The sequence below is a fragment of the Sturnira hondurensis genome, unplaced genomic scaffold (genome assembly GCF_014824575.4).
Source record: "Sturnira hondurensis isolate 20B ecotype Veracruz unplaced genomic scaffold, ASM1482457v3 Scaffold0003681, whole genome shotgun sequence".
NCBI lineage: Eukaryota > Metazoa > Chordata > Mammalia > Chiroptera > Phyllostomidae > Sturnira > Sturnira hondurensis.
Window position 1 is genome coordinate 4,529,755 of NW_028076312.1, and position 26,952 is coordinate 4,556,706.

Genomic DNA, 26,952 nt, shown 5'->3' on the forward strand with positions numbered 1-26,952 from the left:
TAAATTATTGATACCTCTGACCTGTGGTTTGTCAGATCTGCAGGTAGAGAACCAGAGAGATGAAAGGCCACCTGCCACATGTGAACACTGAGTGGTGGTGTCCCCATCAGCTCTACAGTGACAGTTACACATGGTCACATTTCTGGGCTTCGCTGACGAAGTAATGCATATACGGAAGCGCATTAAATCCAGCTCTGCTGGCCCTGCCCCCTTGATTCTGGCACGGGGACTGTGTCTCCACGGACCGAGCAAGAAAGAACCAATACATGTGAAAGATAATTGCTTTTAATTTGTTAAGTTTTCACTTAAGCGACAGAATAAAGGCAGATTTATGTGACTCGATATGATATTTTTACAAAAACATTTTCCTCCAACATCTGGTCAGCAGTATATAAATATTTACAATGAAAAAATAGGCAAGGAAAAAGGAAATCTTCATTATTCAAGTGAATTTCTTCCCAATGCTTATCGGAATTTTGAAAATAAAGTACTTCATTAACTTTCTAGTCATCCATATTTACACACTGCTTCAGCCGATGGTTTCAAAAAATCTAAGTTTAAGGATGTTTTTGTTCCACATCACTCTTACTTTGTTCTATACTATTTTAGCAGTTATCTGAAAGAGTAAACTAAATATACAAATGTGAACTCTGAAGAGAAAAGAAGAATAAATGTGTAAATGCACTAAGATATAAAGGTTTTTATAGAGGTTAATTTTTACAACACTAAGAAACAAAATAAAATGCTCTATTTATTTTCTTAGTAGAGACATTTTGTTTAGATTTGATTATATTAACAAAAATTACCTCTAATGAGGATGTTAAAAAAATACCAATGACATTACCATCTTAACTGATGAGTATCCATTGCCCTAATTTTCTCTAAAAGAAACTGATTTTTTTAAAGTGACAAATATAAATTATATCATGGAGAGCTTAAGAAGCCTCAACAAAGTGTGGTATCTTTTAAATACGAAGACTTTAAAAAATCAATGTGAATAGTGCAAACCAGCCTATTTAATTTAGTGCCATTACAAATATTTTCAACTCCAATGTATAAAAAGATGACTTTGTTTCCACCACACGCCATGCCATTGAAACACTGAAGTATTTGTGGGCAGGAATGGTGATACCCGCAGCATGCCAGTTGCCTGGAGAATTTAAATGTGAATGTCAAACAATGCAATTAACAGCATCTGCAGATCCCTGAGAGGGTAGAGGGCAGTTCAGGTGTGGGAACTGCGCCGCCCTCTGGCGCCCAGGGACACGCGGAGTCGTGGCTCTCTGGCTTTATAGTGCTCGTTAAAGTCCAACCGAAAGCTAAGGAACTGGAGACTTTCATCCGAACTGGTCGTCAGCAACACCAAAAACTGCTGCACAATCCCCTAAGAAGAAACAGAAATAATAAAATAGTCATTGCAAAAAAGACCGATTCACAAAATGTGTGTCCCCCATTTTAATCCCATTTAGAGTTATTATCTCCTTCCAAACGACGCCCACGATGGCAGTGTCCTGGGTGAGGAGAACCTCTCTGGGGACCCCGAGTTCACTCCCAACTGATTAATGGAACCCGCATACGGAAGAGATGCCCATTTTCACAAATACAAATTGGCAGCCAATAAATTTTACCTAAAAGAGCTAATCAATAGATGTTTCCATTTTGCCCTGAGTTCTATAAGAATAGTCAAAATAGCAAAGCAACTGATGTTAAACATCCTATTCTTTTAATCGTAAAACTTCAGTGTTACACTTTTCACCTTTCATATGAGTTATAAAAGAGGATTTAATCACAAAGCCCTGATGGGGAAATAAATTGAAAACATGTAAAATGGATATGTGTGCTACACCCTATTTCTTAAGGTCCCCATGCCGTTCGCAGTCGCCGTCCTACAGGGCGGGGCGGAGTGTGCCTGTCCCCTCCTTACCGCAAAGTAAGGAGAGGGGGCTTCATAAAGGTAACAGTGTGTGTCAGAGTTTACTTAGACTTCCATGTGACAAAACCACTGACTGCCCACCTCAGGGCTGGAGGAGGTCCTCAGTAGGTACAAACCCCGCCCCCGTCAGGTGCCACACAGCCTGCAGGGCACAGCTGGCAGGCATTCATTCATCTCCTCCGAGGAAGTGCTGTTCCTCTCCACACTTTCGGGTTTGGGAAAGTTCTTATCTGAACAGAGAAAGTTACCGAAACACCACCATACGTGTCAATCCTTTGCAAGCTCTGGCAGCTGCCACTTCCCTCTCCCTGCTTCTGGAGGGGTTTCTGGGGAGCTGGTATGCGTGCAGACACACGCAGCGTGACTGCGCACTCGAGCAAGCATATAGCGCGTACGTGTGTGCATATCACTTTGTCTTTCTAGGTGACAGAAGACTTGTAAGAGAGTTCCTTAAGGAATTGCATTGTAAAAATTATAAATGTCTAATCACTGTGCTGTATGTCTGAAACTAACATGACACTGTATGTCAATTATAACTGAAAATAGTTACTTAAAAATATATACAGTGACTTCTTGGTAAGTGATGAAACATGACGTGTGAGAAGCTCACTACACGGAAATCTGAGGAACACCTCCTTCCATGGGGCTGTCCATTCGTAAGCAGTCCGTGACGGCTGGCTGCTAACGCTCTGCCATTGCAAACACCAACGGAGAGAAAAGAAATCTGAGTGGTAATGATTTACAGAGGAGATTAGGACTGTAACAGAGGTAAAACCAGAACCGTGCTGATTAAGGTTACTTTGTTAAAAATGTACTGTCCATCAGGAAAATGTGAAACCATCAATGTCCCCTTTAGAAACGAACACAGGACACAGTTTTAAGCTCCATATCACTCCTCTGCAGTTGTACAACGATCTTAGATGACAGAGTGGAACTAATTATTTGGCGTCCATGTATAGGAAATATAAATACATATTGTATGTACAACATAGAGTCAAGAGGCATTTTATTATTAAAACAATCCAATAAAAGTATTTCTGACAGAACATAACATAGTCATTACCACCATTTATGAAACATGTTTTCAACAAAAACGCAATAGTAGGTCAATGTCAGAGTAAGACCACTTGCTAACGGTACGAATTTCCCCCTTAGAGACACTCAGGAAAAACATATAATTAAAAAACTGCAAGGATCCCAGGAAGCAAACTATATGCCCATGGTAGAGTGTGGTGATGTTTCATTTTAAATTTTGAACCACAGGATAATAACATGCAAAAACATAATTTTTAAAAGTTTGATTTGTCCTTCCAATTAATTATTGGCAATGGAATGGAAAAATTCTTCATGAAAATCTTCTCATCTGTATTTTCAGCATGAAGATCTCATTGACCAAGAGGTCGAACCAGAAACCAGACCCCAAACACAGAAACAAAGAGCAGCCCACAGGGACTCCGCCATCAGCTTCTCTCAGCAGCAACTTCATACTCGTCCTCCCCGAGCTTCATTCGCCCCCTGGCTGCCTTGGCAACTCAGCTTCACACACAAGCAACTTCTTGGATTTATGGTCCTGACAAAGCCTGAGCTGCAGAGATGTACAGTGGTCCTCCCAGAGCTGCCTGCACCGCCCCCCAAATCCCCGACGACACTGGAACCATCCCAGGCACCACAGACCTGGCTGCACTATGGGGCACTAAGACCTACTCTCTGGGAAGGGCAAGCAATCTGGAACTACGGTGAGTGCTACCCACACCTACGTTATTGAAGTAACTTCTTTTTAATCATTTTGACCAACTGCCAATTACAAAAACTGAGCAATGTGATCTGGACAGCATTTTGTTACTCTGATATGTACCTGGTAGAAATGCGTCAATATTCGCAGCTGGGAACACATTTTTGGTATAGATTCTTGAAATTCTTGAATCCTCTTGTTCTCCTCCTCTTCCTCCGCTGCTGTCACCCCCCACTGGCCCTGAAGAGTCAGAAGCACCAAGCAAAATTAAAATTGGGATGGAAGAGCGGGACCGAGAAGAAATGCTGGGAGTGCGGAGATGCGTGCTTTGTCCATCCCTCTCTGTACTGTTAAGAGCTTTCTGAAGCCAAATTGTTCTCTAGCATACTTTTCCCCAATTAATAATGTACCCTGGAAATACATCAATACACATGAGTAAACACAGAACCTCCCCAATTGTTTTTAATAACTACAGAATTATACTTTATAACATGTAACCATTTAGAGAATTTGTCACAAAAAGTCTTTTGCTATTACTAACGCTGCTGTAACAAACAGCCTTGTGTCTTTCCATCATCTTGCAGATGCTTTTAATACACACAGTGTACATAATAGCGGGGCCAGCTGGGTCCAAGGCTGGCACCCCTCAAACTCTGAATTAACTCTTGACTTTAATGGGAATGCCTTTTACCATTTCCCCTAAGCGTGGTGTATTTTTTTTTGTACTGGAGATACTTCCACCTACTTTATTTTTAAAAGCTTATTCTCAGAATCAATGGTGAATTTGACTAAATACTGCTTCAGGCAGCACAGAAACTATCAAAGGAGCCTTTTCATCGACTGACAAAGCGAATTACATTAACAGATTTCTTGAATGCTGGCATTCCTGAAATCAACCCAGTCTTGGTGAATTATTCTTTTAATACTCTATTAAATATTTTCCACCAATATTTCATGTAAGATTTTTTCCATTGACGTTTATGATCCAGATTTGATCTCTTTTCTGTTTGGTGTCAACTTCACAACCAGAATTTGGAGACTTCCCTTTCTTGCGCCTAGAACAATTCTGAGGCACTAGAGGCCATCACTGCTGACAGGGCTGGCAGGGTTTCTCAGCACTGCCCGGCCCCGTACACTTCAGGTGGCACAGAGACTGTACTTCTGGTTTAGTAGTTGTCCTGTTTAAATTTGTTTTCTCTCCTGGGGTCAGTTTTGGAAACCTGAGAAAATGACTAAATTTATCTTTGGACACTGGGCTTTAAAAAATGATGAAATTACAAAACATATTACCTCTTATCTCTTTCCCCCCTATCAGCTTTTGTCTTTTATTTTTTAAACAATTTTCAATTTACTAATTTGTGGGGAGAGAAAGAGAGAGCAAGAGATCAAATTGCTGCTCCACTTATTTATGCATTCATTGGTTGCTTCCTGCATGCGCCCAGCCCAAGGATGGAACCCTCAACCTTGGCTTATCAGGATAACACTCTAACCAACCCAGCTACCCGGCCAGAGCAAACAAAGTTTTAAAATATACTATTCTACTCTGTATAATGCATATTAAAAAGTATAAGAATCCTAAGTGGACAGCATGACCAACTGTCATGAAACGAATCCACCCAGGAACCCCATCCAGACGGAGCCAGACCTCGACCAGCATCCCAGAGAGCCTGCCGCAGCCCTGCCCATTGCTGCCGCCCTCCTCCGGGAGGCAGTGTTCGGGGGTGGGCAAAAGCAGGTTTCCAGTTGTCAGTACACAAGGCAGAGTTTAGTCTTGCATTACTGTTTTTTATTATTGTATTATTCCCCCCACCCCCGACAACTGTAACTGTATTTTTGCCCACCCTGTAGCTATGAGGAAGGAGGCCTGGGGTATCTGAGGATGATTCCTGATGACTGTATGCTAAGAGTGAACACACTGGGAAAGAGTGTCCCTAAATTCGGCTTTAGTCAAAGGCCGAGCAGAATTCCAAGGTGGCTCCACAAACCGACCTCCACGGCAGGCTGTGGCAGTTCTGTTTTCCACATCTGCACCCACACTCACTGTTGTCTACTTTAAACATTTCGGTCACTCTGCTGCTGGTATAACGTATGTTACTGGGGTTTGACACCTTCACATACCTGAAGTTAATGAGAGTGAGTGCCTTTATACACATTTAAGGCCTATTTTCAATGGGGTTATAGTATTGATTTATAGAAGCTCTTTATATATCTGAAAAAGCTGTCATGTTTATATAAATATCTTCTCACATTCTAAAGGCTTACTTTTTCATATTCCTAAGCAGCCTCTAAAAGACATAACTAATTGTAGCATAATGACTAATCTTTCATTTCTTTTACAGTTACTCTCTGTGTTACCTTATGAAAGCTTTATTTAGCATTTTACCTTTCATGTTTAGATTTACAACCCACCTCCTAGTGGTTGTGTGTGAATGTGTGTGTGTGAGTGTGAGTGTGAGTGTGAGTGTGAGTGTGAGGCAGCGTCAGGACATACTTACCTAACACTGTTCACTGCCGATGCAGGCCCCTCTGTTCTCAGCGCCATCTCTGTAGAGAATTAATGACCCCTACTTGGGTGGGGCTGTTTCTGGACACTCCTCCGTCCCACTGACTTGTCCTTCCTTGAGCCAACATCACTGGCTACTGCATTTTACGTCCCGAGTATGCAGGGGTACTCAATTATCAATCTTCTAATTTTGTCCTTGTTTAATATTATCTTTACTATGGTATGTATTTCCACATAAGTATTAGAATTAGTTTGTCATCTTCTACTAATAAATAAATAAATGATTGATTAGAACTGGGATTACACTAAATCTATGTATCAATTCTCCAATCCATGAACTTGATACATTCGTCTATTATCTCAAGTGTTTGTAATATCACTCGGTGATGCAGTGGTCTGCAAACTTTCCTTGTAAAGGGCCAGAGAGCGAACACTGTAGGGTTTGGGGGCCGTATGGCCTTTGTTGCAATTACTCAACTCTATGGCCACAGCACAAAAGCAACCACAGGCAACATGTAAACGGGAGGGCATGGCTGTGACATATTTTATGTCCCAATAAAACTACTGGCAGAAACAGATGGGAGACCAAATCTGGCCTGCAAACCTTAGACTGCCAAACCCCGTTTTGTAGTTCTCTGTACAGAGGACTTGCACGTATTTTATTACATTTTAATGTTCAATTAATGGCATTTCTTTTACATTTTTACTGTTTGTTGCTGACAGGAAGATATACAATTATTTTTGCATATTGACTTGTTCCTGCTACACTGATAAATTGACATGAATTCTAGTAATTTACCTAAATACTATTCTGTATTTTTCTGTATCTACAACCATGACTTTTGCCAAAAGAAAAAGGCAGCTTTCTCCCCTTCGTTTTGTGTTTCTCCTTCTTGGTGTCTGACCCTGGCCGACTGCCAGTGCCACGCTGACGAGAACAGGGGCAGCACCAGGCCTCGTTCCGCACCCAGGGAGGCATGACTCATACTGGACCGTTAAGCTCTGCTGTAGGGTTTTCGGACAAACTTTTTATCAAATCTCACTTGGTATTATATGATTTTCTCCATCCATTCAAATGATCACAATTTTTCCCCTTCAGTTTGTAAATGTGGTGAATTACAATATACTTATTAGAATGATAACGGAGCTTTGTATTCTCGGAATGAATGGAAACCTGTCTGTAAAGTCCTATCCTTTGGTAACTCACTGCTTGGGGATACTGTCTGGGCTCTCACACCCATGTTCCTGGCCGAGAGTGACAAAACCAGACTTGTCTAAATGCTCTGTTCTGCACATCTGACTTTGTAACCAGGTAACTATTCCACACAATTCAATACAATTTTGTTTTATAAATAAAGGCTATCCCTAAAAATTAAAAGAAAAAATAAAACCAATTAGTCTAACTGTGCTTTGAGTTGGTGGCATAACCTTATGGGAGCATCACGGCATGGAGTCTGTACCTACTGGGCACGCTGCTCAGGGCCCGCGCTGGCGCCGGCCCCACTGTTAGCTGTGGGACCCGGGTTCCAGTCCTGGGGGAGCTGTGTGTACAGTCGTGTTCTGTGTGTTGTGTGAGTGTTGTCGGACTGCAAGTAACTGGGTATGCTGCTAGAAACCAAGAGTTCCAACGTTTAAGATATTAAAAAAGAAAGCCCTTTAATTCAAAATTTAAATTTAAAATGTCATTATAAATGTAGAAGTTCTGAAAAGAAAAATAGATACTTAGGGAAACTTTTTGCCCAATAGCAGCATGAGGGACAAAAAAAAGGCAAAATGTAGAGAGAAAAGCAAGCAGAACCAACTTCCATCAGACTCAGGATTAATTACTCTCAGCAATCTCAGAATTCTGAGATCTTTTTGTGAGTCTTTTTGCATAAACTCTTTAAAACTTCGGTGAACCTTAAGTCTAAATGATTGCTTCATAAATCATTTTGCCTAGGTTAAAATAATTTCTCAGATAGTTTCAGCTTTTAGATGTCCTACGGTATCCCTAAGCATATCCTGAATCAAACACCCTGAATAAACCCGACTTATTATAGACCTTGTTCAGCTCCGGCACTGATGGTTAACAATCTTGAGAAAGAATCGCCAGCTCCCACACAACTGGGAGCTCCCACACAGCTCCCACTATGCTATTATCAAAGTGCAAAAATCCTAAGCACTGATTTTTGTAGATTCATACAGTTTAGTAATTCTCCGAAAGGGTCAATTCTCTGGAGCATGGGGCAGTTTTAAAAATCAGCAGTGGCTAGCATTTACCAAACACTGACTAAATGCTAAATAATTGACATATATTACCATGTGTAAGTTAGTAACTCACTCCTGTTTTACAAAAATGGAACTACGTCTTAGAGAAGTCAAGTCACCAGAAGGCAGCGAGCCAGAGCCAGCGAGTTAGAGCTGGTTGAACCTCAGTCTGCCTGGCCGCTGGGCGGGCCTCCCTGCGCACGCAGACTCCGTCAGTTCCTAGTCACAAGCCACCACTGTCTGCACCACGGATGAGGCAAGCACTCCCGTTTCTAAAACACCCAGGAGAAACAGCTTGAGCCCCAAATTATAAATCTTTTAAGCTAAATATGACCCTCTATGACTAATTTTAAAGCAAAAAAGACTCAAAAATAAAACTAATCAAAATGTATTAACTGTAAAAAAATGTCAGCATCCCAAGAATAAGCATCTTGAAAAAGTAAAAGATTATACAAACTACATCAAATACAAGAAATCTCATAAAGAGCTAAACCTGCTCAATAATTCTTCATAATTCAAGGTCATGGAGGACATAAAATACTTTAGTAAGGTCACTAAAAATAGCCATCGTGCAAAAATTCAATTTATATATGTATATGTCTCCACCAGTTTCAAATAATACGCGATGCAGAGTCGGGGCCATACTCTGAGGGCACCACCACGTACGAGTACAAACACCAGCACCTCAACACTGATGAAAAGCGGCAAGAGGTGTCTGATTCTCACACATGTTGTCTGTTGTTAAACACGACGGCAGTGAGGGTGACCACCTCCTTTAAAACAGCAATTCCTCGGACTCCAAGTGTGGATGTGCGCACGGTCTTGCTTTCAGAACATTCATTTCAGCATGAAAATTATTTGTTGCGTTTGTGATTATAATGGCAATACATTCGTTATTTAAATTGATAAATCCACTAGTCTAAGAACCGTACCTCGGTCTCACGCTGCTTCTTTCTCTCTTCAAACTGTAATCGCCTCTGCAGCTCTTCCAGGGCAGCTCTGTAGATTGCATCCTGAGTATTCTGAAGTTCAATGATCTGATCAAACACGGCTCGAAGTTGGTTCAAAAGTGTCTAAAGAAACAAGACATTTTTTTCATAAGTGGAGCCTCAACATACTTATCACTAAGTTTTTCAAGCCAAATGTTAGTAACTAGTAATAAGATACTATAAAACAAGGTATCAACTCACATTCTCAAAATGCTCATCAGTTGTTCCTTCATTATTAAACATTTACCGAACATCTACTATGCAGCAGTACTACACCAGGTCCTGGAAAAATCCCATAATTCCGTATTACCACAGCAACAGCTGTCCGACATACCCTCAACTCTCCATGCAGATCACCTCCACACCTCACTAAAGCCTCATAAACTCGGAGGTGCTGCCCCACCCTTCAAAGTTACTAGGAAGTAGCTGAGTTAGGAGTTGGACTATTCTACAGCTCAGAAAGGAAAGGAACAAAAGTATTTCAAGGTTTTTCTTTTCTTTTTCTTTGTTTGGTGATTCATACCAAAACCAAATATCGAGACCGCAAGAAAGGAAATTCTTAATAAAACATTTTTTTAAAACTCAGCAAGGTTTTTAAACAGGTGTTATATTTTATATGAGGAATGAAAAGATGGTTGAACTTTAAATGTTTTGAAAAACGTATCGGTGCCACGGTACATTTCTCCAGTCCATTGCTTATGTGCTGCACAGTGGTCTTCAGTGTACAGCTACCATATTTTAGCCATTCTTTCTCCTGGTGCGGCCGAGGAAGAGGAAGGAAACAGACTGAGATCTACAGTACAAAATCACTTGTAAATAAAAAACATATCCATGCAAAATACACACACACACACACACACACACGCAGGTGCGTGCACACCCAAGGTTACACAGCTGGCACACTGACACGGGTTCCCACAGTGAGGGTCAAGGTGTGGAACCAACAAACACACAGTCTTTCCCGGACTGACAAGAACAATGTGCCACAACTGAAAAGGATTAACTCTATCCTCTGCCATCTCGGGTTTTGGGGATTTTTTTTACCATTAACATTTGAGAAAGAAAAGAGATAATTTCTTTTTTTTCAATTTTTTTAGATTATTTATTTATTTATTTATCTTTAGAGGGGAAGGAGAGAGGGAGAGAAACATCAATGTATGGTTGCCTTTTGTGCGTCTCCTGCTGGGAGTTGGCCTGCAGGGAACCAGCCTGCAACCCAGACGTGTGCCCTGACTGGGAATCGAACCGCGATCCTCTGGTTCACAGGCTTGTGCTCAATCCACTGAGCTACACCAGCCAGGGCCGAAAAAAGATAATTTCAATAGTTCGGTGGGGGGGGGGGGGACGACCCTGTGTTAAAATTTAGCACCCACTCATGATTTATATAAAACATCTAAACAAACTGGGACCAGGATCTGATAAAGGTCCTATCAGACGTCTGGGCAAACATCGAAGTCAATGGTGGAACAATGAAACATCTCTTCAACATCAGCAACAAGCCAAGGACGCTTGTGGTGCCCCTAGCAACCTGAACTAAAGACCCTAAGGCAGGAAAAGGCAGCAGTAGGCATGCCCTGTGGGAAGACACAAAACTGTCTTTCTTTGAATAAAATGGGATCTAAGAGGGTCTAGGAAACAACAGAATAAAAAATGGATAAGAGATCAAAGACAAGAATAGCATTCCCATAGACCAGCCAAATTCCACAAAGTCATAATCTAACAAAAGATTTGCAAGATGTTTATGGGAGAAGAATGGCATGACTTTACGGAGAAGCATAAAAGAAACCTAGAAAACTAGAGAGGCTCCAAGTTCACGGACGGGAAGACACGATAAGGCTGGACTAACTCTGTGTTGAAAACAATCTCAGAGATGGTGAAGACATTTTTGAGACCATCCCCACCCCTGTCATCTGATGAATGCAGGCTTGGTCCTGCAAAATACTTTCCTATGTGAGGCAACAGGAATACTTGGGTTCAAATTTCATCTATTAACAGTTGAGCTAATGTCTGAAGCTTAAGTAAAACAAAACTGAAATTACAAAACCACCTGATTGAAGAGAACTCTGATACTGCAAAACGGACAGTTTACGTTCTTCGTAATTCACTACAAGGCATTTGCGGGAAACAGCAATGGTGCAGACGTGGCTTGTCTGATGGGAGGACCTGACCAGGCCGCACTGTTTCTCTGGTTAGGCTGCTCCAAGATCCATACAGTAATCGCTGTGCTTATTGTAAAGGTTGTCTGCTCTTCTAACAAGCAAAAGAGACAGACTCTATATGAGAGCAGATGACTGCTGGGGGGTCGGGGGGAGGGGAAGGGCTGGAAGGATTGAGCAAGAAACAAAAAGGTCTCATGGTCATGGACAACAGGGTGGTGATGGCTGGGGGAGGGGCATACAAGAGGACTAAATGGTAACAAAAAATATATAATAAAGATTAGAAGACTTCCAGCCAAGATGGAGGCATAGGTGAAAACACTGTGCCTCCTCGCACAACCAAGTTTAAAGACAACAAAGTTTTAGCAACAAAAACGCAACCAAAACACAGAAAATTAAACTATATGAAAGTCTGACAACAATGAACCATTCATCCAGACAGGTAAGGGGGTGGAGTCAGCGGCTGGCAGAGTGGGGTTGTGCTAGAAAAAGTGGCCAGACCAACCCAGGCACGCAGGTGGCAGTTGACAGACTCCAGGTGTGGGGTGGCAATGGGTACACCCAGTGGGGGCGCAAGGCGGCTGGCTGACCGTGGTCACACATCCACCCACACATAAACCAGGTAAAGGAGGGAGCAGTGAGACAGACCACACAGGCTAGGGCCCCAGCAACAGGAATTAAAGACTAAGAGCACCAATTGGAAAAACTTTTGGGCTTGAGGTGCCGGGAGAAGCTCCCAGGCTCACAGAGACTTTGTTGGAGAGACACACAGGGTCCTGGAGGGTGCACAGGCACACACACCCAGGAGCCAGCACCAGGGAAGCCCGGTTTGCTTGTAGGAAGCAGCAGAGGGGACTGAAATCCAAGAGAGAGCAGAACAAACGCCATTGCCCCTCTCTGACCCCGCCCCCACATACATTCCCGCGACTGGGTCACCCCACCCTGGTGAACACCTAAGGCTCCACCCCTCATGTGTAACAGGTGCAAACAGACCAAAACATTATGGCTCAAGAAGATCAGCTCAAAGCCCCAGAGCCAATACTTCTAAGCGACCAAAAGATAGTCAACCTATCAGATGCACAGTTCAAAATACTAGTGATCAGGATGCTCACAGAACTGATTGATTTTAGTCATAAATTAGAAGAACAAATGAAGGCTAAACTGATTGAAATGAAGGGAAATGCACAGGAAACTAATAGTGATGGAAAGGAAACTGGGACTCAGATCAAGGGAGTGGACCAGAAGAAAGAAAAAAATGAGCAAACAGAAAAGAATGAAGAAATGAGAATTCAAAAAAATGAGGAGAGGCTTAGGAACCTCCAGGACATCTTTAAACATTCCAACATCTGAATTATAGGGGAACCAGAAGGGGAAGAAGAAGACCAACACGTGGAAAACTTATTTGAACAAATGATAAAGGAGAACTTCCCCAATCTGGCAAAGGAAATAGACTTCCAGGAAATCCAGGAAGCTCAGAGAGTCCCAAAGAAGTTGGACCCAAGAAGGAACACACCAAGGCACATCATAATTACATTAGCCAAGACAAAAATGAAGGAGAGAATCCTAGAAGGAGCAAGAGATAAGGGGACAGTTACCTACAAAGGAGTTCCCATCAGACTGTCAGCGGATTTCTCAAGAGACCTTACAGGCAAGAAGGGGCTGGAAAGAAGTATCCCAAGTCATGAAAGACAAGGACCTACATCCAAGATTGCTCTATCCAGCAAAGCTTTCATTTAGAGTGGAAGGGCAGATAAAACAGTTCTCAGATAAGGTCAAGTTGAAGGAGTTCATCATCACCAAGCCCTTATTATATGAAATGTTACAGGGACTTATCTAAGAAAAAGAAGATAAAAAAAATATGAACAGAGAAAGGACAGCAAACTCACAGTTATTAACAACCACACCTAAAACAAAAGCAAACCAAGAGGACAGCTAGATCAGGAGCAGAAACATAGAAATGAAGAACACATGGAGGGTTGGCAACAGGGGAGTGGGAGGAGGAGAGGGGGGAGAAGGTACAGAGAATAAATAGCATAGACGGTAGGTAGAAAAGAGACAGTGGGGAGGGCGAGAATAGTATGGGAAATATAGAATCTAAAGAACTTGTGACACACGGACATAAACTAAAAAGGGGGGATGGTGGGGGAGGGGTGTGCAGGGTGGAGGGGTATGAAGGGGAGGAATGGGACAACTGTTATGACATAATCAATAAAATATATTTTAAAAAAAGATTATAAACATTTTAAAGAGTTGTTCTTTTGAAAGAATATTTATTTTTTAAAAAAATGCAAAACAAAAGATGAAGATGGTATAATATTTTGTATTAATAAAGATTTATTTCCTCTAATTTGTTTCTTTATTGTGGTGAAATAAAAATTCATTACTTCTGAAGGAACTAATTAACCTGTGAGGTATGTAGTGCTGTTTACTTGAAGCTAAAGATGCAAAAAGGGCTCTGTCAGCAACCTGTTCGTGGAGGGTTAACTACAGCAGTGTGTTCTGTGGCGACATCAGTTTGCACAACTTACTGTGCGACTCGGGATTTTTCTCAGCAATGCACCAATAAAAACTGCAAAAACATACACACATACCTGCAAATGTCATGCCACAACCTACAACTTCAAAATTATATGTATGAAACAGCCTTGGTTTTCTCATTAAGTGATATAATAAAAATCACTCAATTTATGTCAATAACAGATTATTTAACATAAGGGCAAGCAAAATTAGGTTTACAGTTGCGAGTAAATTAACAGTTTATTCTTGTATTATTGTTTATTATTACATTATTTATTTGTATTACAACTGTAAACCTCCTGTTGCCCACCACTGTGTATCGGGGTCCTTAAAAAACAAAGCTCCTACTCCTAGACAAACTGCTGAATGAAGAGTGAAACCACCAGGGAGGGACCACGCCAGAAACGATCATTAAGCCGTCAACACAAGGACTCCTTTGGGGAAGTTAGTCGGGACCAACTCACATGTAAACATTCCATCGTCACAAGACAATAATGTCACCTGCAAAATTTTTTCTCCCTTTCATTCTGTTCAAATCAGTGGGAATGTTTCAGAGGCAAGAGGTCTGACTACTTAACTTGGTTCATACAGAACAGCCATACATGGAAGTTGGTTATAATTCCTGTGTCATCATTTACATGAGTGCCCTGTATTTACCGGTCAGACTTGATGTCAGTGTGGACATAAGCCTCAGTAGTTCCATGTTTTCTGAAAAACATTAAGTCTAACAATCATAAAACTCCACAAAATGCCCACACACAAGATGACTTTTAATCATTTATAAACTCTAACAACCGACACTTACGTTCTGGGTACTATGATGAACAGTGTAAGCAAACTACATAATTTAATTCTCGTAAGTCTCTGCAGCAGAGATAAGTAACGGTGCCCTTTCAAGACACTGAGACCACTGGGTCAAAGCTGGGAGAGGGACCGAGACCTCAACCCATCTGTCTGCCAGAGGACCCCCTGTCTGGGGACACACGTGACAGCGAATGCCTCGAGCCCAGGGAAATGTGGTGTGTGTTACCAGGTCAGCTCACCCGACAGTGTCTGAGGACCTCATCCACTGAAACACACACGTGCCCACGGACACACTTCACAGGAACTGTACCTTCTATGACCTCAGCCTCACAAAGACAAGAGTTAGTAATAGTCATGGAGGCTAAACGGTTAGAGATGTGCATTTCTTAAATTACTAACTACATTTGGAGTATTCTAAATTACTTTCATGCCAGTATTTCAATACATTTATCAAAACCATTCTACAGAGATGCATCTTTGACCTAAGCAATTCTTTCATGCGTATGATCGATAATTCTTTATCAAATATCTATTTTCCCAGCCATAGTTAGCTAACCAAGATATACTAATAATTTAGACAAAACTAAAGCTCTTTCAAGCACTGCGTTTTCCACAGAAGAATCCTTGAAGAGAGTGGAGGTTTAGTAGTAAGCAGCCCTCTGCAAATCCTAAAATTTCTTTGAAGTTGCACACTTAACATCAAAAAGCAGTTAAAATTTTGTCTCCTATTTCACAATATAATTGTTCAAGTGTAAACAAGGCGTTCCTTGTTTCCCCACATGTAAAATGAAAACCCCAGTAGACTAACCACAGGGAACATGCAACTGTTAGAACAGGGTCTAAGGAAAGGAATGTTAGCACAAAAGCGCGAGGTCTGAGAAATGCTCAGGGTTTTTCCAGACAAACTGCTTTCTCACTCATGCAGCCAGATGCTGACTTACTGAAGGCAAAACACAGAGACGACCATTACCCAGATTGAGAAAATGAGCACGTAGCTGGGAGGGCCCTGCCTTTTCTCACATCCTTCTCTTGGACTTTGAGACAGGTTATTGCTTTGTTTTTACAGTGCCTTAGCTGGTTTATTTTGTTCACATATTACCCCTCCACAAATCAAAGCCATCACTCATGATTAGTATTTCTCTTTTGAACAACCACAAGAGGATAGTATCACACCTAGGAAATGAATGGGCATTATTATATTCTTTACTATTTTGACATCCATTTTAGAGCGCATTCTAGCTGCAGCACCATTGTTCCAATTCTGCGCACAAACAGTACACCTTGAACATAAAACTATTAATAAAACTGCCCTCATCACTACTAATGTGAGCATCAGGCAATTTCTAAAATTCTCCATTTGACAGGAACCCCCAAAAAGAAGACTGTGATTATCTCTGCTTCTTGATTCTAAGCCGCACATTAGCCTTACCCTGGACTCAGTGTCCAGCAGACACCGAGAGATGATGGTGTCCAAGAACACCTCGTGTGCCGCAATGATGTGGTCCAAATCTTGGGCCTGCTGCACTTTGTTCCAAAGTTCATCCCAAGAACATTCCAGCACCTAGGAGCAACAGTGTAAAACTTAGGAATGAGGTTGTGTTCTTATAACACCACAGAGTCCCATGACATGACTTACTTACACTAAAATCAACAAATGATTTGCATATACCTCAAATGTAATGTAATACTGCATTTGATGAATGAAATGGACCATCTCAGATGCCAGAATGTGACAGTGATGCAGCACCCCAGAGAACTCTGCAAGAGAGTCAAAGAACTGATGTTAGACCCCACAGGGAAATACACTCAAAATCAACACAATGCTCTCCCCCTGTATATCTGCAATATATCTTTTAAAAAATCACTAGCTTTAACTCCTGGCCTCTTAAAACAAGAAACAACCTTTACATAATCAATTTCTGTGCTATTTGAGCTAAACAAAGACTTAGCTATCTCATCAAGTAGCAATATATTACTTTACAGAATATAAGGACCTAATAAAGAATGGCATAAAATAAAATAATTGTATTTGAAAATTAAATTAAATTTTTTTATCTTATAATAATGCACTATCTTGAATAAATGTAAGCTCAATTTTATGGCTTCTTTACAATTACCCTGCCCACTATGCATGAAACATTTACTATTCCCTAGCTACTTGGAAACAAAAGTGACATTTCCTTAAGGACCTGAATGTGACCTTGTCACCTGAGAAAAACATGAACCTTGCAGGGCGGCGGGCCTGAGCCCAGGCTCTGCTTCTATTCTTTACAAGATTATAAAACCATCGAAAGGCTTGAAGGTCACCACGGAGCAGCCGATCTCTGCTCGCATTTTTAATCTTTTTGTTCAAAGACTCCACCATAGTGTGATGGGACACTATTGCACATGAGGGTTCAGTCAGAGACGGGTCCACGGAGGAAGGACTACAAAGAGGTTTTAATATGGGTCAGACTTGACACAGTCCTGCTACCACTCCAAAAGCCTTTATTTAATTAATCAGCTGTCTAGATCAATCTTGTTACTGCATGCAGGTACTGGAAATACCATTCTTGTCCCTTCTGAAGAGAGTAATATGGAAGTAACATATATGCATAGGTATGAAAAAGTAAAAGTCACGATACGTGCTCTAAGCAATACTGCCTCCTGCAAGTTTGTAACTAAGCGACACTGGGTTCTGCTGGCCTGGTTGAACGTGCACTCCCTAGCAGGCCAAGATACAGCATGGCCAACAGGGAACATCAGTGCGCGCTCCAATTACACCTGACGTTGTCTTCCACACCGCCAGGATCCGTAATCTCTGAATGTGGTGAATATTCTTCTAAAGAACAGGTGATATGTTTCACATTTCACTTGTAAGCCTAGAATGAACAATGTACTTTTTTCTACTAAGACTACCAAACGGGGCTAAGATTCCTACTCATAGCCCATTTAACCAAAATTACTTTTCAATGCAAAAGAGCATAATACATGCTGTTTTAAGTAATAGTCATCCATATTATGGTTTAAGTAAGCTTCTGAGGGAAGTAACTACCATTTACTATCATTTCTACAGTTAACTACCATTTCCATTTTGGGTTTTAACCCAGAGCTGGCTCTTCCACCCTGAAGCCGGGCGATCTTGCCCGGAGCACTGTCTGTGTGTGTGTTTAAAACACTCAGCACTGCGGGCCGTGCCAACACATACTGGTCCTCAAGATGTTTCTAGGGTATGATTTGGTTTCTTTGTACTGTGACAAACAAAGTTATATAAAATAGTTTAGATATCATCTTTGGAAGTTTTTTTTAATGTTCTTAATTTTATAACAGAATCTGGTGGGCTTTTTTAAAGGGAAACAAACTGAATAACGTCTCGGCATACCAAACACAACAACATTCAGGTCTCGCTGTGACATTCAGTGTCTCTGAATCTGGCCCCTAGTGCACTCGGGATTCCCTGAAATGCACTGCTTTGCACATATTCACAGTGAACGCCCTCAACTTATTTTTCAGCCTTGGGAACAACTACACAATTTACACTTTTGCATTCTGACATTTTTCTGCCAGAGAAAGTTGAACATCACTGACAAAACTGGAGATGTACTCACATACTCCTGATAGATGACCCATGAAGATGGTAACTAGACTACGGTCAGCACTATTTCTGGGGAACCCTATGTTTACTTCAGAAGCATAAAAACTTTTGCAGCCACTTCCCACCTAGCGCCAAGTCAATGTTCTATACCTAATGAAAGGAGCTCAATTCCATGAAAACTCATTTTTTTGTTCCTTTCAGTCTATTTCTCGGGGTCTCCCCTACAATTTTCCCACTGGATTCATACCAACAATCAAACCAACAATATTGATATCTAACACACTGATTTCTAGTAGCAGATTTTACTAACATTTTTTTCCATTTCATTTTTGAGCTCCTTTGCAACCAGAACTTTTTCTGGCATTAAGACAGTTTGACACATAGACATGCAGTGATTAATTCATTAATTCTGTTTTATAATCTCTGATTTACTTGAGTGTACAGTTTCTTCCCTACTGATTAATCTTCTAGAGTCTTTAATGTCACATTTGAAAATGAAAACAGAAGGGAATGACTACAAAACAAAAACATTTACAAAAAAAAGCATCACACTGCGTTGGTGTCAACCTCAAATTCATGGCATCCAACCTCACCTAATCCTTCATGAAGCTGAGAAATCCTTCATTTTCCCTCCCTTACCCTAGAAACAGCTGTTTCAGCTCTTGCTGTCCTGGACTCTTCCATCCACCTCCTTCTTGCCACTCTCCCTCACAAGGTACAGAAAAAGCAGCTGAGGGTGGAAACCCCTCCCCCACCCTCTGGCCCACCAAGCCCGCACACTCACCAGCATTACACTTTAAAGCTAATCCCAATCCCAGCTCTGTGCTCCAATGTCCTCTCCTTCTCTTCCTTTCCCTCTAGGATTCATCAACCTCTACTTCTTCTCATCAGCATTTAAAACTATCCTTTAAACAAACAAAACTCTGCACCCCCGAGATTTTTTGACTAGCATCAGTGACCAGTGCCCCCTGCTTTCCCTTCCGCACCCCCACCACCCTCTCACTGCAGAGTGGGTGCTACTGGTCAGCCCTAGTCAAAGTCACCTCCAGTGACAGGCCAGTTTTCAGCCTTAGCTGGTTTCTTGCAGCTGTGGTCACAGTTCATCTTCCCTTCTCACTGAAATCCCTCTCCCCCTGGTTTCGGAGAAACCACTTCCTCCCAATCCTCTGCTACCTTTCTGGTGGTGCCTCTTTACCTCCCTTAGGAGGTCCGGCTCCACTTCTCTCTACTCCAAGACTTTTCTCACTCCGTTTCTAGGCAACCTCATTAAGTCCACAGCTTCAAGTACCATCTATAGTTAATTACATCTAAAGTCTTTATCTCCAATTTGGAGGTCTTGGGCTTCAGGTCAATCTAACCAAATATGCAGCATATATCCTTAAAAACACCTCAAATCAATGCCCCTGAAATGGAAGCGGCACCCCTTCCTCCAGCACTCCCTGGCCTGATCAGTGGCACCACTACCCACCGGCTAGCTCCCAGAGCCTGCAACCAGGCTGCCGCTGTACTCGTCATCTGCACACTGAAGCACCAAGTCCCGCCTCCCACATTTCTCTCAAAAAATCCATCCACTCACCCCGGCCCTGGAGCTGCTGCATTCGCAAGGTCAACGCCATTCCTCACACATTATTACAGCTGACTGGGGTGCTGACCTCTATTCTCACCCTGCAGATCCAGTTCTCTCAGTGATGCCAGAGTTTTTGGAAAACACAAATCCAAGCACGTCAGCCTCAGTGCAGAGCCTCCAATGGCTCCCACTGCCATTAAAGTCGAACCAACAGCCTTAGAGGTCTCTGCTTAGCTCTCCTGCCCCATCCCCCTCAACCCCCTTCTGAAAACGCTGTTCTGACAGATGACTGACCTACTACTCCCCACTCCCACACTCTTCCCCTGACTAACGTACTCCTTTCTAGATGCCAACCTGGTGTCACCGCCTCTGGGAAGCCTTTTTAATGCCACCCACATCTGTCAGGTGTCTGCTTTTTGTATTCCCAGAGCACCTGGTCTTTTCCATGTCAAACGGCGAATCACAGTGTATTAAAGCTCTTGTTTAAATGTACATCTTGCCCTAATAGGCAATAAACTTCTTTACCACAGGGACCTTGTCTGCTGTATCTGTCAGTGAGTACGAAGAAGAGGGCCAGCACAGAGTAGGCCCTCCACCATCATTTACTGAGTAGGTGATTTAAAGCCTCGAAATTGAAGCAGGTAGTCTGCATTCATCTATGTCTTGACTATTTAAATTAACATCTTTTCAAAAGGTTTCCATGACCAAGGCAAATTTAACAAAGTTAACATGTGTTCTTCTCTTTTATAGTCCTAAAGTTCTACCAAATAATATGTTTTGTCTTGAAAAATCATCTTTTCTTGTGTCTAAAAGGAGCCCAGCATCTTAATGGCATTCTCCCAAAAGAACGCCTCTGAGAGCTGAGAGGCCCGTGGCTGCTGCAGCGAGGACACGGCCACGTGCGGAAGAGACGTCTGGTTGCGGAACCCATGAAACAAAAGTCGGGAGTCCCAGCATCGCCACAGCCCATGCGCGAAATCAGCCAAACTCCACGTGCTGTATTTTGGAATTTCTCACTGACTACACACCCAACTCACAAGCAGACTAAATTCACAAGGTATAATTTGATCCCTTAATTCCTAAAAAAATAGTTTAACAACCTACACCTGAAACACCCCTTGACACTCTGCACCCAGCACCTTGAAAATACATTTAAAACAAACTTAAGACACAAGTACTCGTGTTTATGTGGTTGACCCACATGCTAAGAATCCCAAAAGCAAAGCAACATTTGCACTGAGGTCCAATAAATCCACAAATACAGTACGTCTCCCACTAGGCTAACTTAACAGTGGACAGTATTATATACAACATCAAAAATGACCATTCTATCCTTCAGTTTATTTAAGATCTAAGTATTAGATTCATTTGTAATTCTTTACTGCCCTCTAAAGGTTGTCGAAGGAATTTCAACTTTGATTTAAAAACACAAATGGCTCTTAAAGGACTTGACCATGTGGCTTAGGCATCTTCAGTCAGAGCATCGGCCAGTGTGGAGATGTACCATAAACAGCATTGAGTGTTATTAGAAATTATGAAAGTTTCCTGTCTTAAAATACCCTAAAACCTTTTCCTCACAATTTCATAATCAATTCCTTCAACCTGTGTTTATAACTGATGCTACCATATTTAAAACTGACTTCATCAAATTGCCCATCTGATTTATTTCTCAAGGCTAAGGATTCTATGGATGTTGGTAAGAACCAGGATTTGCCGCGTTCCCTGTGTCCAGCATCTCTGCTTGTGGTGGCGGTCCTCCTGCAGGCATCGCCTGGTGGCCACTGCCACCAGGCAAGCAGCAATGGCTGGACACATGGGGCTCTCCGGAGCAGCACTGGTCTAGGTACCTCACAGATTTCACTCTAATCACCCTAGGAGGTGAGTGCTACCATCACCGATCCCCCAAATGAGGAAACCGAGGCAGAACTTAGAAAACCAGCTTGAGGACACAGCCTGATGCTGGCGGAGCGGGGCTGAGCCGGACAATGCAGTCCAGGACCTGTGCAGACAAACTGAGCCCGCAGCTCCCCAGTCCAGCAGGGAGAACATCTCACGGATGTGTCACTATTCAGTGCTACTTACTGCTCATCCATACGTACAACAGTGAGAGAGACAGAAGGAAACTGTTAAAGAAAGAAACGTCTATTCATTTTTAAGCTAGTTCACTCAGTCTGGAACACGGTGTCATCTGGAAGACGTGCCACCGTTAACCACTGAGAATGAAAACCAGCTGCCGATGACACGAGCAGAAGGCCGCAGCAACACGTCACTCACGAGGGAGCCGACCACCTCTCTCGCCCACCACGCCCACTTTCATTTCTAATAAGGACCAAAAAGGAAATTACTTCAATACTACTCTTGTGGGGAGGGGCCCTTCGTTCACTCCCTCCCCGAAATATACAAAGGTCAAGAAGAATGCAAACTCACTTACCTGTATCTCTCTACTTCATTTTGTTAAATGTTACTTGAAATACAAGTTTAGTTTCCATTAATAGGGATACTTTTTAGACTAACTGAATACAACAGAAAAAAATCCCACACCACTGGAAAGGATCTTGAAACCGTTTTAGTACCAACAACTATTTTTTTGTCCAACCAGATGGCAAATATATAAAAATGGGCATAAACATCTTGGTAGACCATTATCTAAACTCTTCTAAGCACATCTTTTTCAAGGGTAACTATTTACTCCAACCCATTTATTTTTATGATTATTATTTTGTTCCTAGGGTGATAATTACTGATACTCTGCATGTGACCAAATCCTCTACACACACACTGTGCGTATCTACAGAACTCCAAAGGGTGTTTACAGAAGCAATTCGTAGAATCTTTTTTATAGTTCTGCCTCAGACTGATGGTTAGTGGGTCATTTCTGAATCTGCTGTACTAACAAGACTATCTCCCTGGTTGATTTCTGTGCCTTGACTTGCCTGGCCTCTAACAACTTTAAAACACTTCCTTATACACTAAAGCAGGGGTGTCAAACTCCTTTTCACCGACCAGGGGCCACATCAGCCTTGCCACTGCCTTCGAAGGGTTGAATGATATTTCAATTCCTTAACTGTTAAAGCATAGTTACACTTATCCAGTCCTAAAATCATTTCGGGCATTTGAAAGCAGTGGCAAGGCTGATGTGGCCCCCAGTGAAAATGAGTTTGACATCCCTGGGCTAAAGGCAAGAACATTACACCCCAGATGAAACAAGGATGAAAAACATCATTTTCCTGAAGAAAGAGGAAGAAGAGGAAGAGGAGGAGGAGAAGGGAGAAGAATAAGGATGAGGAGGAGAAAGCATTTAAACTGATCAATAATTTTAAAAGCATTTAAAAAACTGAAATGAACTTCTATTTTCCCTTATCAAACCGACAATCTGTTTGACTGCAGCAGCAACTCAGGCAACTTGCAAGCGAGAGCGGTGCTGATGAGGATGTAAAGTAAATTGGTACAACTCTCCAAAAGTAAACAGTATGTACCCACAGAGTTAAAATATAAACACTAAGTGTTAGCAAATATAAAGCAAAATTAAAATTCATACCTGTTAACCCAGCAATCCCATTTCCAATTTATTCTAAAGAAATATTCACAGGCTTATAAAATAGAAATTTATAAAAACCTTATGGCATTATTTATATTAGTGCTACTAATAATTTTTCACTCTGGAAAAAGAGTGAAAACAAAAATAAAACCCTACATGTTCCACCAAAAAGAAAAAATAAATTATGTACACATGAGGAAATATACTATTAAAAATATTTTAGAAGTTTTAATGACAAGGAAAAAGGATTAGTGAGAGAAGCTGAAACCAAATCCCATATAATAGAATCAAGTAAAATTCAAGTTACTAGCCCTGGCTGGTGTAGCTCAGTGGATTGAGCACAGGCCTGCGAACCAGAGGATCGCGGTTCGATTCCCAGTCAGGGCACATGCCTGGGTTGCAGGCTGGTTCCCTGCAGGCCAACTCCCAGCATGGGATCCATGAAAGGCAACCATACATTGATGTTTCTTTCCCTCTCCTTGCCCTCTAAAGATAAATAAAATCTTTTGAAAAAAAAAAAGTAAAATTCAAGTTACTAATTTCATAAAAGATAAATATATGTATTTTTCCCCATACACAGAAAACTAATCAAACAAATGTATTAGTTATCTTCAGGTAGCTCACTGCTGATTATTCAATACAAGAGAGAAGCAAATTCAGATAGACATTGCTAAACTGATATTCAAATCAGAAAAATGTATCACAACCAGCTAATATTTAAAATTGTTACAGAGCTCAGATTTCCCAGGGCTAAACACAATACTGATGCTTATTTTGAAAGGAGAAGAGTGATACAATGACAAAGTATTTGCATCACACTGAATTGATCTAAATCAGACAATAAGAGAGATGCTGGCACAGAGAAGTGACAGCTACGAAGTGCTCTACTCAACGGTATTAAAAAGAATGCTGAGGAGGAGAACTGCAGGCAAACTGAATAACTTGCAAGTGCACATCCAGTGAAATAAGGAGTAACCCCGTGACGCACTAACAAGAGAGGACCATGAGAAAACGGGGAAGAGTTAACAGGTGCAGAGCGGGGAGACAGGGTGAGGTTCTCTCCACAACTGAGTCCTCCTCCTGTCTCCTTCCAAGAGGTGCCCACGTGCTAGTCAACCCACATTTACTAGAAAGTGGATGTTGAAAGCAGTATTTACAAGAAAATACCCCCCTCACTTCCTTCTCAGCTATTTCAGAGGATCTCTGTGATTAATTTTCTATAAAATGAGTCCAGAGGAAGCTAGGCCGAGAGCATGAGCACCCCAATCTACTGGAAAAGACCTGCAGGGAACACAGAAGACATGGACGCTAAGTAGAACCCGCCAATCCCAGATGCCAACACACAGACAGGTACCCTCTGGGCCCAGCTTTCTGGGGAAGCCTTGTTCTGGAACTCTGGGAGCTGCTCAAGGGCGAGCCTCGACCTAGGAAGCAAGCGGAGATCACGTACACCTTTCTTCACACAACTGCTCCTTTTTAGTTACTTTCACCAATTAAATGATTAAGAGTATAATAGTTTAGTTCTTCATTAGAGACGTACTTGTTAAAATATTTTGTTGATGGCTTTAGCCAAATTCAAATTCAATATACTGACAAAGATTTCAAATTTATTCATAATTGAAGTCATTCAATATTTATAACATTAAAATAAACTTTGACTATCTGACATGAGAATTTTTACTATAGTTTTTAAATCATAAAATAATATTATAAAATATTTCCATCTCCTGGGTCATGAACTAACACAGTAAAGCAATTCCCAAACAGACTTTAATTAAAACACTAAGTGAATGTAAATGAGCCAGTGATTTTATTAAACAGCTTTCTTTCCTTAAAAGTCGTTTTTAAAAAAACTAAAGTACACATATGAACACTACAGTGACAAACAAATGTGATTCTAAAATAAATTTCATGGTCTAAAAACTCTAACTTGACTCAATTTTTTTTCCTGATTTGCACTGAAGCCAAGATAAGCAATATTACAAATGAACCTTATCACGGAAGCCCAATCCAAAAGCACAATAATGAATCACTTTTCAGGTCAATTACTTCTAAGTGCACCTTCATTTCTGCTGAGCTAGTAAGCACTCTGGCTGTGACACGGTCACCCTAACTGCTTTCTGAGGGAGGTTACCTGGCATGTTTCTCAGGAGCTTTGCATTGCACATATGTCCCTTCCGTATGTCAGTAAGGATATATTCCATCCGCTTAGCCCTCCAAAGGAAGTTAAATACTCTTAGGTAGTGGCTCATACATTCTCGAGTAAACACCTAAAAAGAACAGAAGACAGGCTGATGTTCTGCGACATAAGGATTCTCCCAGCACAGGTCTCAGTAATTTCTTCTTTTTTTAAACAAAAAAGCCAGAGAACACACAATCAATTTCAATAGATTCTAAGTAGTCTGTAAGCAAAGACTATGGTACATTTTGTGAAACTATCATTCTGTAACTACCACAACAATTTTTTACGTGCTAAGCAGCATGCCAAGTAAATCCATAATAATAGAAGGCAGATGTTTTTATGCCAGTTTTACAGATGGGGGATGGAGGCCTAAGTACGGCCCCACAGCTAGTGAATGGTATCCTGGGGTTTTCAAGCCTAGCCTAATACTGGTCTAAAATCTTCACAACAAACCCAGGTGCGTAGCAGTGTTTTCTACCCCTACCCACCTGAAGGATACGAGAGGGCAGCGAATCTCAGGAAAGGAGGGCCTAGAAGAATCTCTAGTCTGGAAACAGGCCTCCAGGTTACTTTAACACGTGTACTTATCACTTACTGCTTTTTGAGGACCACTTCACGGCAAATAGACTGCAGGTTCACAACCAGGGAGGACGAGCCCTGTGGGTAGGAACTGGGAAAGGCCTGCTTTCTGTGTCACCTCTCTCTATGCTGCCCAGAATTAGCAAATAAAAACACAGGAAACCCAGTTAAATCTGAATGTCCAATAAACCATGAATAATTTTCTAGTGTAAGTATGTCCTACGCATAAAGGAACAGGGTTTCCTGCAGCTTTTAGCCGAACACTTCTCTGACAGCAATGACATGTGCAGCCCAGACAGGAGCACATTTTCACCCCTTTCTAACGCCTGGAGCACATCTGAGGTGGCCTCGTTTACTGAGAGTCCACTCACAGGTGCTACTGCAAGCGACTGGTCCAAGCAGGGCCTGTGCACTCAGCAGCAGGCCAGGCTCTGCTCCTGCAGTTTGCTTCTCACTCCTGCGCGCACCTCCGTTTGTTCACGCCCGCAGGCCTCGCCTCACACTGCCACCCTGGACCTCGTCCACCACACTCTTCTGCCCAAATCCACCTGTCACTCAAGGACAAAGGCCAGACCTATCCCTGGTCTCACCACTTTCCCTCTTCAGACACTGAAACATTTACTGCTTGAGC

At 41.8% G+C, this 26,952-nt stretch overlaps 1 protein-coding gene across 1 annotated transcript in view; it reads right to left on the reverse strand.

Annotated features, from left to right (window-relative positions):
* Nucleotides 1-269: 269 nt before the first annotated feature.
* The window catches only part of TUBGCP3 (tubulin gamma complex component 3), an 89,991-nt gene continuing 63,308 nt past the window's right edge, over nt 270-26,952 (reverse strand). Inside the window, exons 17-22 of the mRNA XM_037042042.1 lie at nt 25,695-25,830; nt 16,551-16,639; nt 16,311-16,442; nt 9,348-9,488; nt 3,789-3,905; nt 270-1,384 (exon numbers count right to left, since the gene is read on the reverse strand). Coding sequence (XP_036897937.1) covers nt 1,226-1,384; nt 3,789-3,905; nt 9,348-9,488; nt 16,311-16,442; nt 16,551-16,639; nt 25,695-25,830 — 774 coding nt within the window. The 3' untranslated portion in view covers nt 270-1,225. The remainder of the gene's footprint in view (nt 1,385-3,788; nt 3,906-9,347; nt 9,489-16,310; nt 16,443-16,550; nt 16,640-25,694; nt 25,831-26,952) is intronic.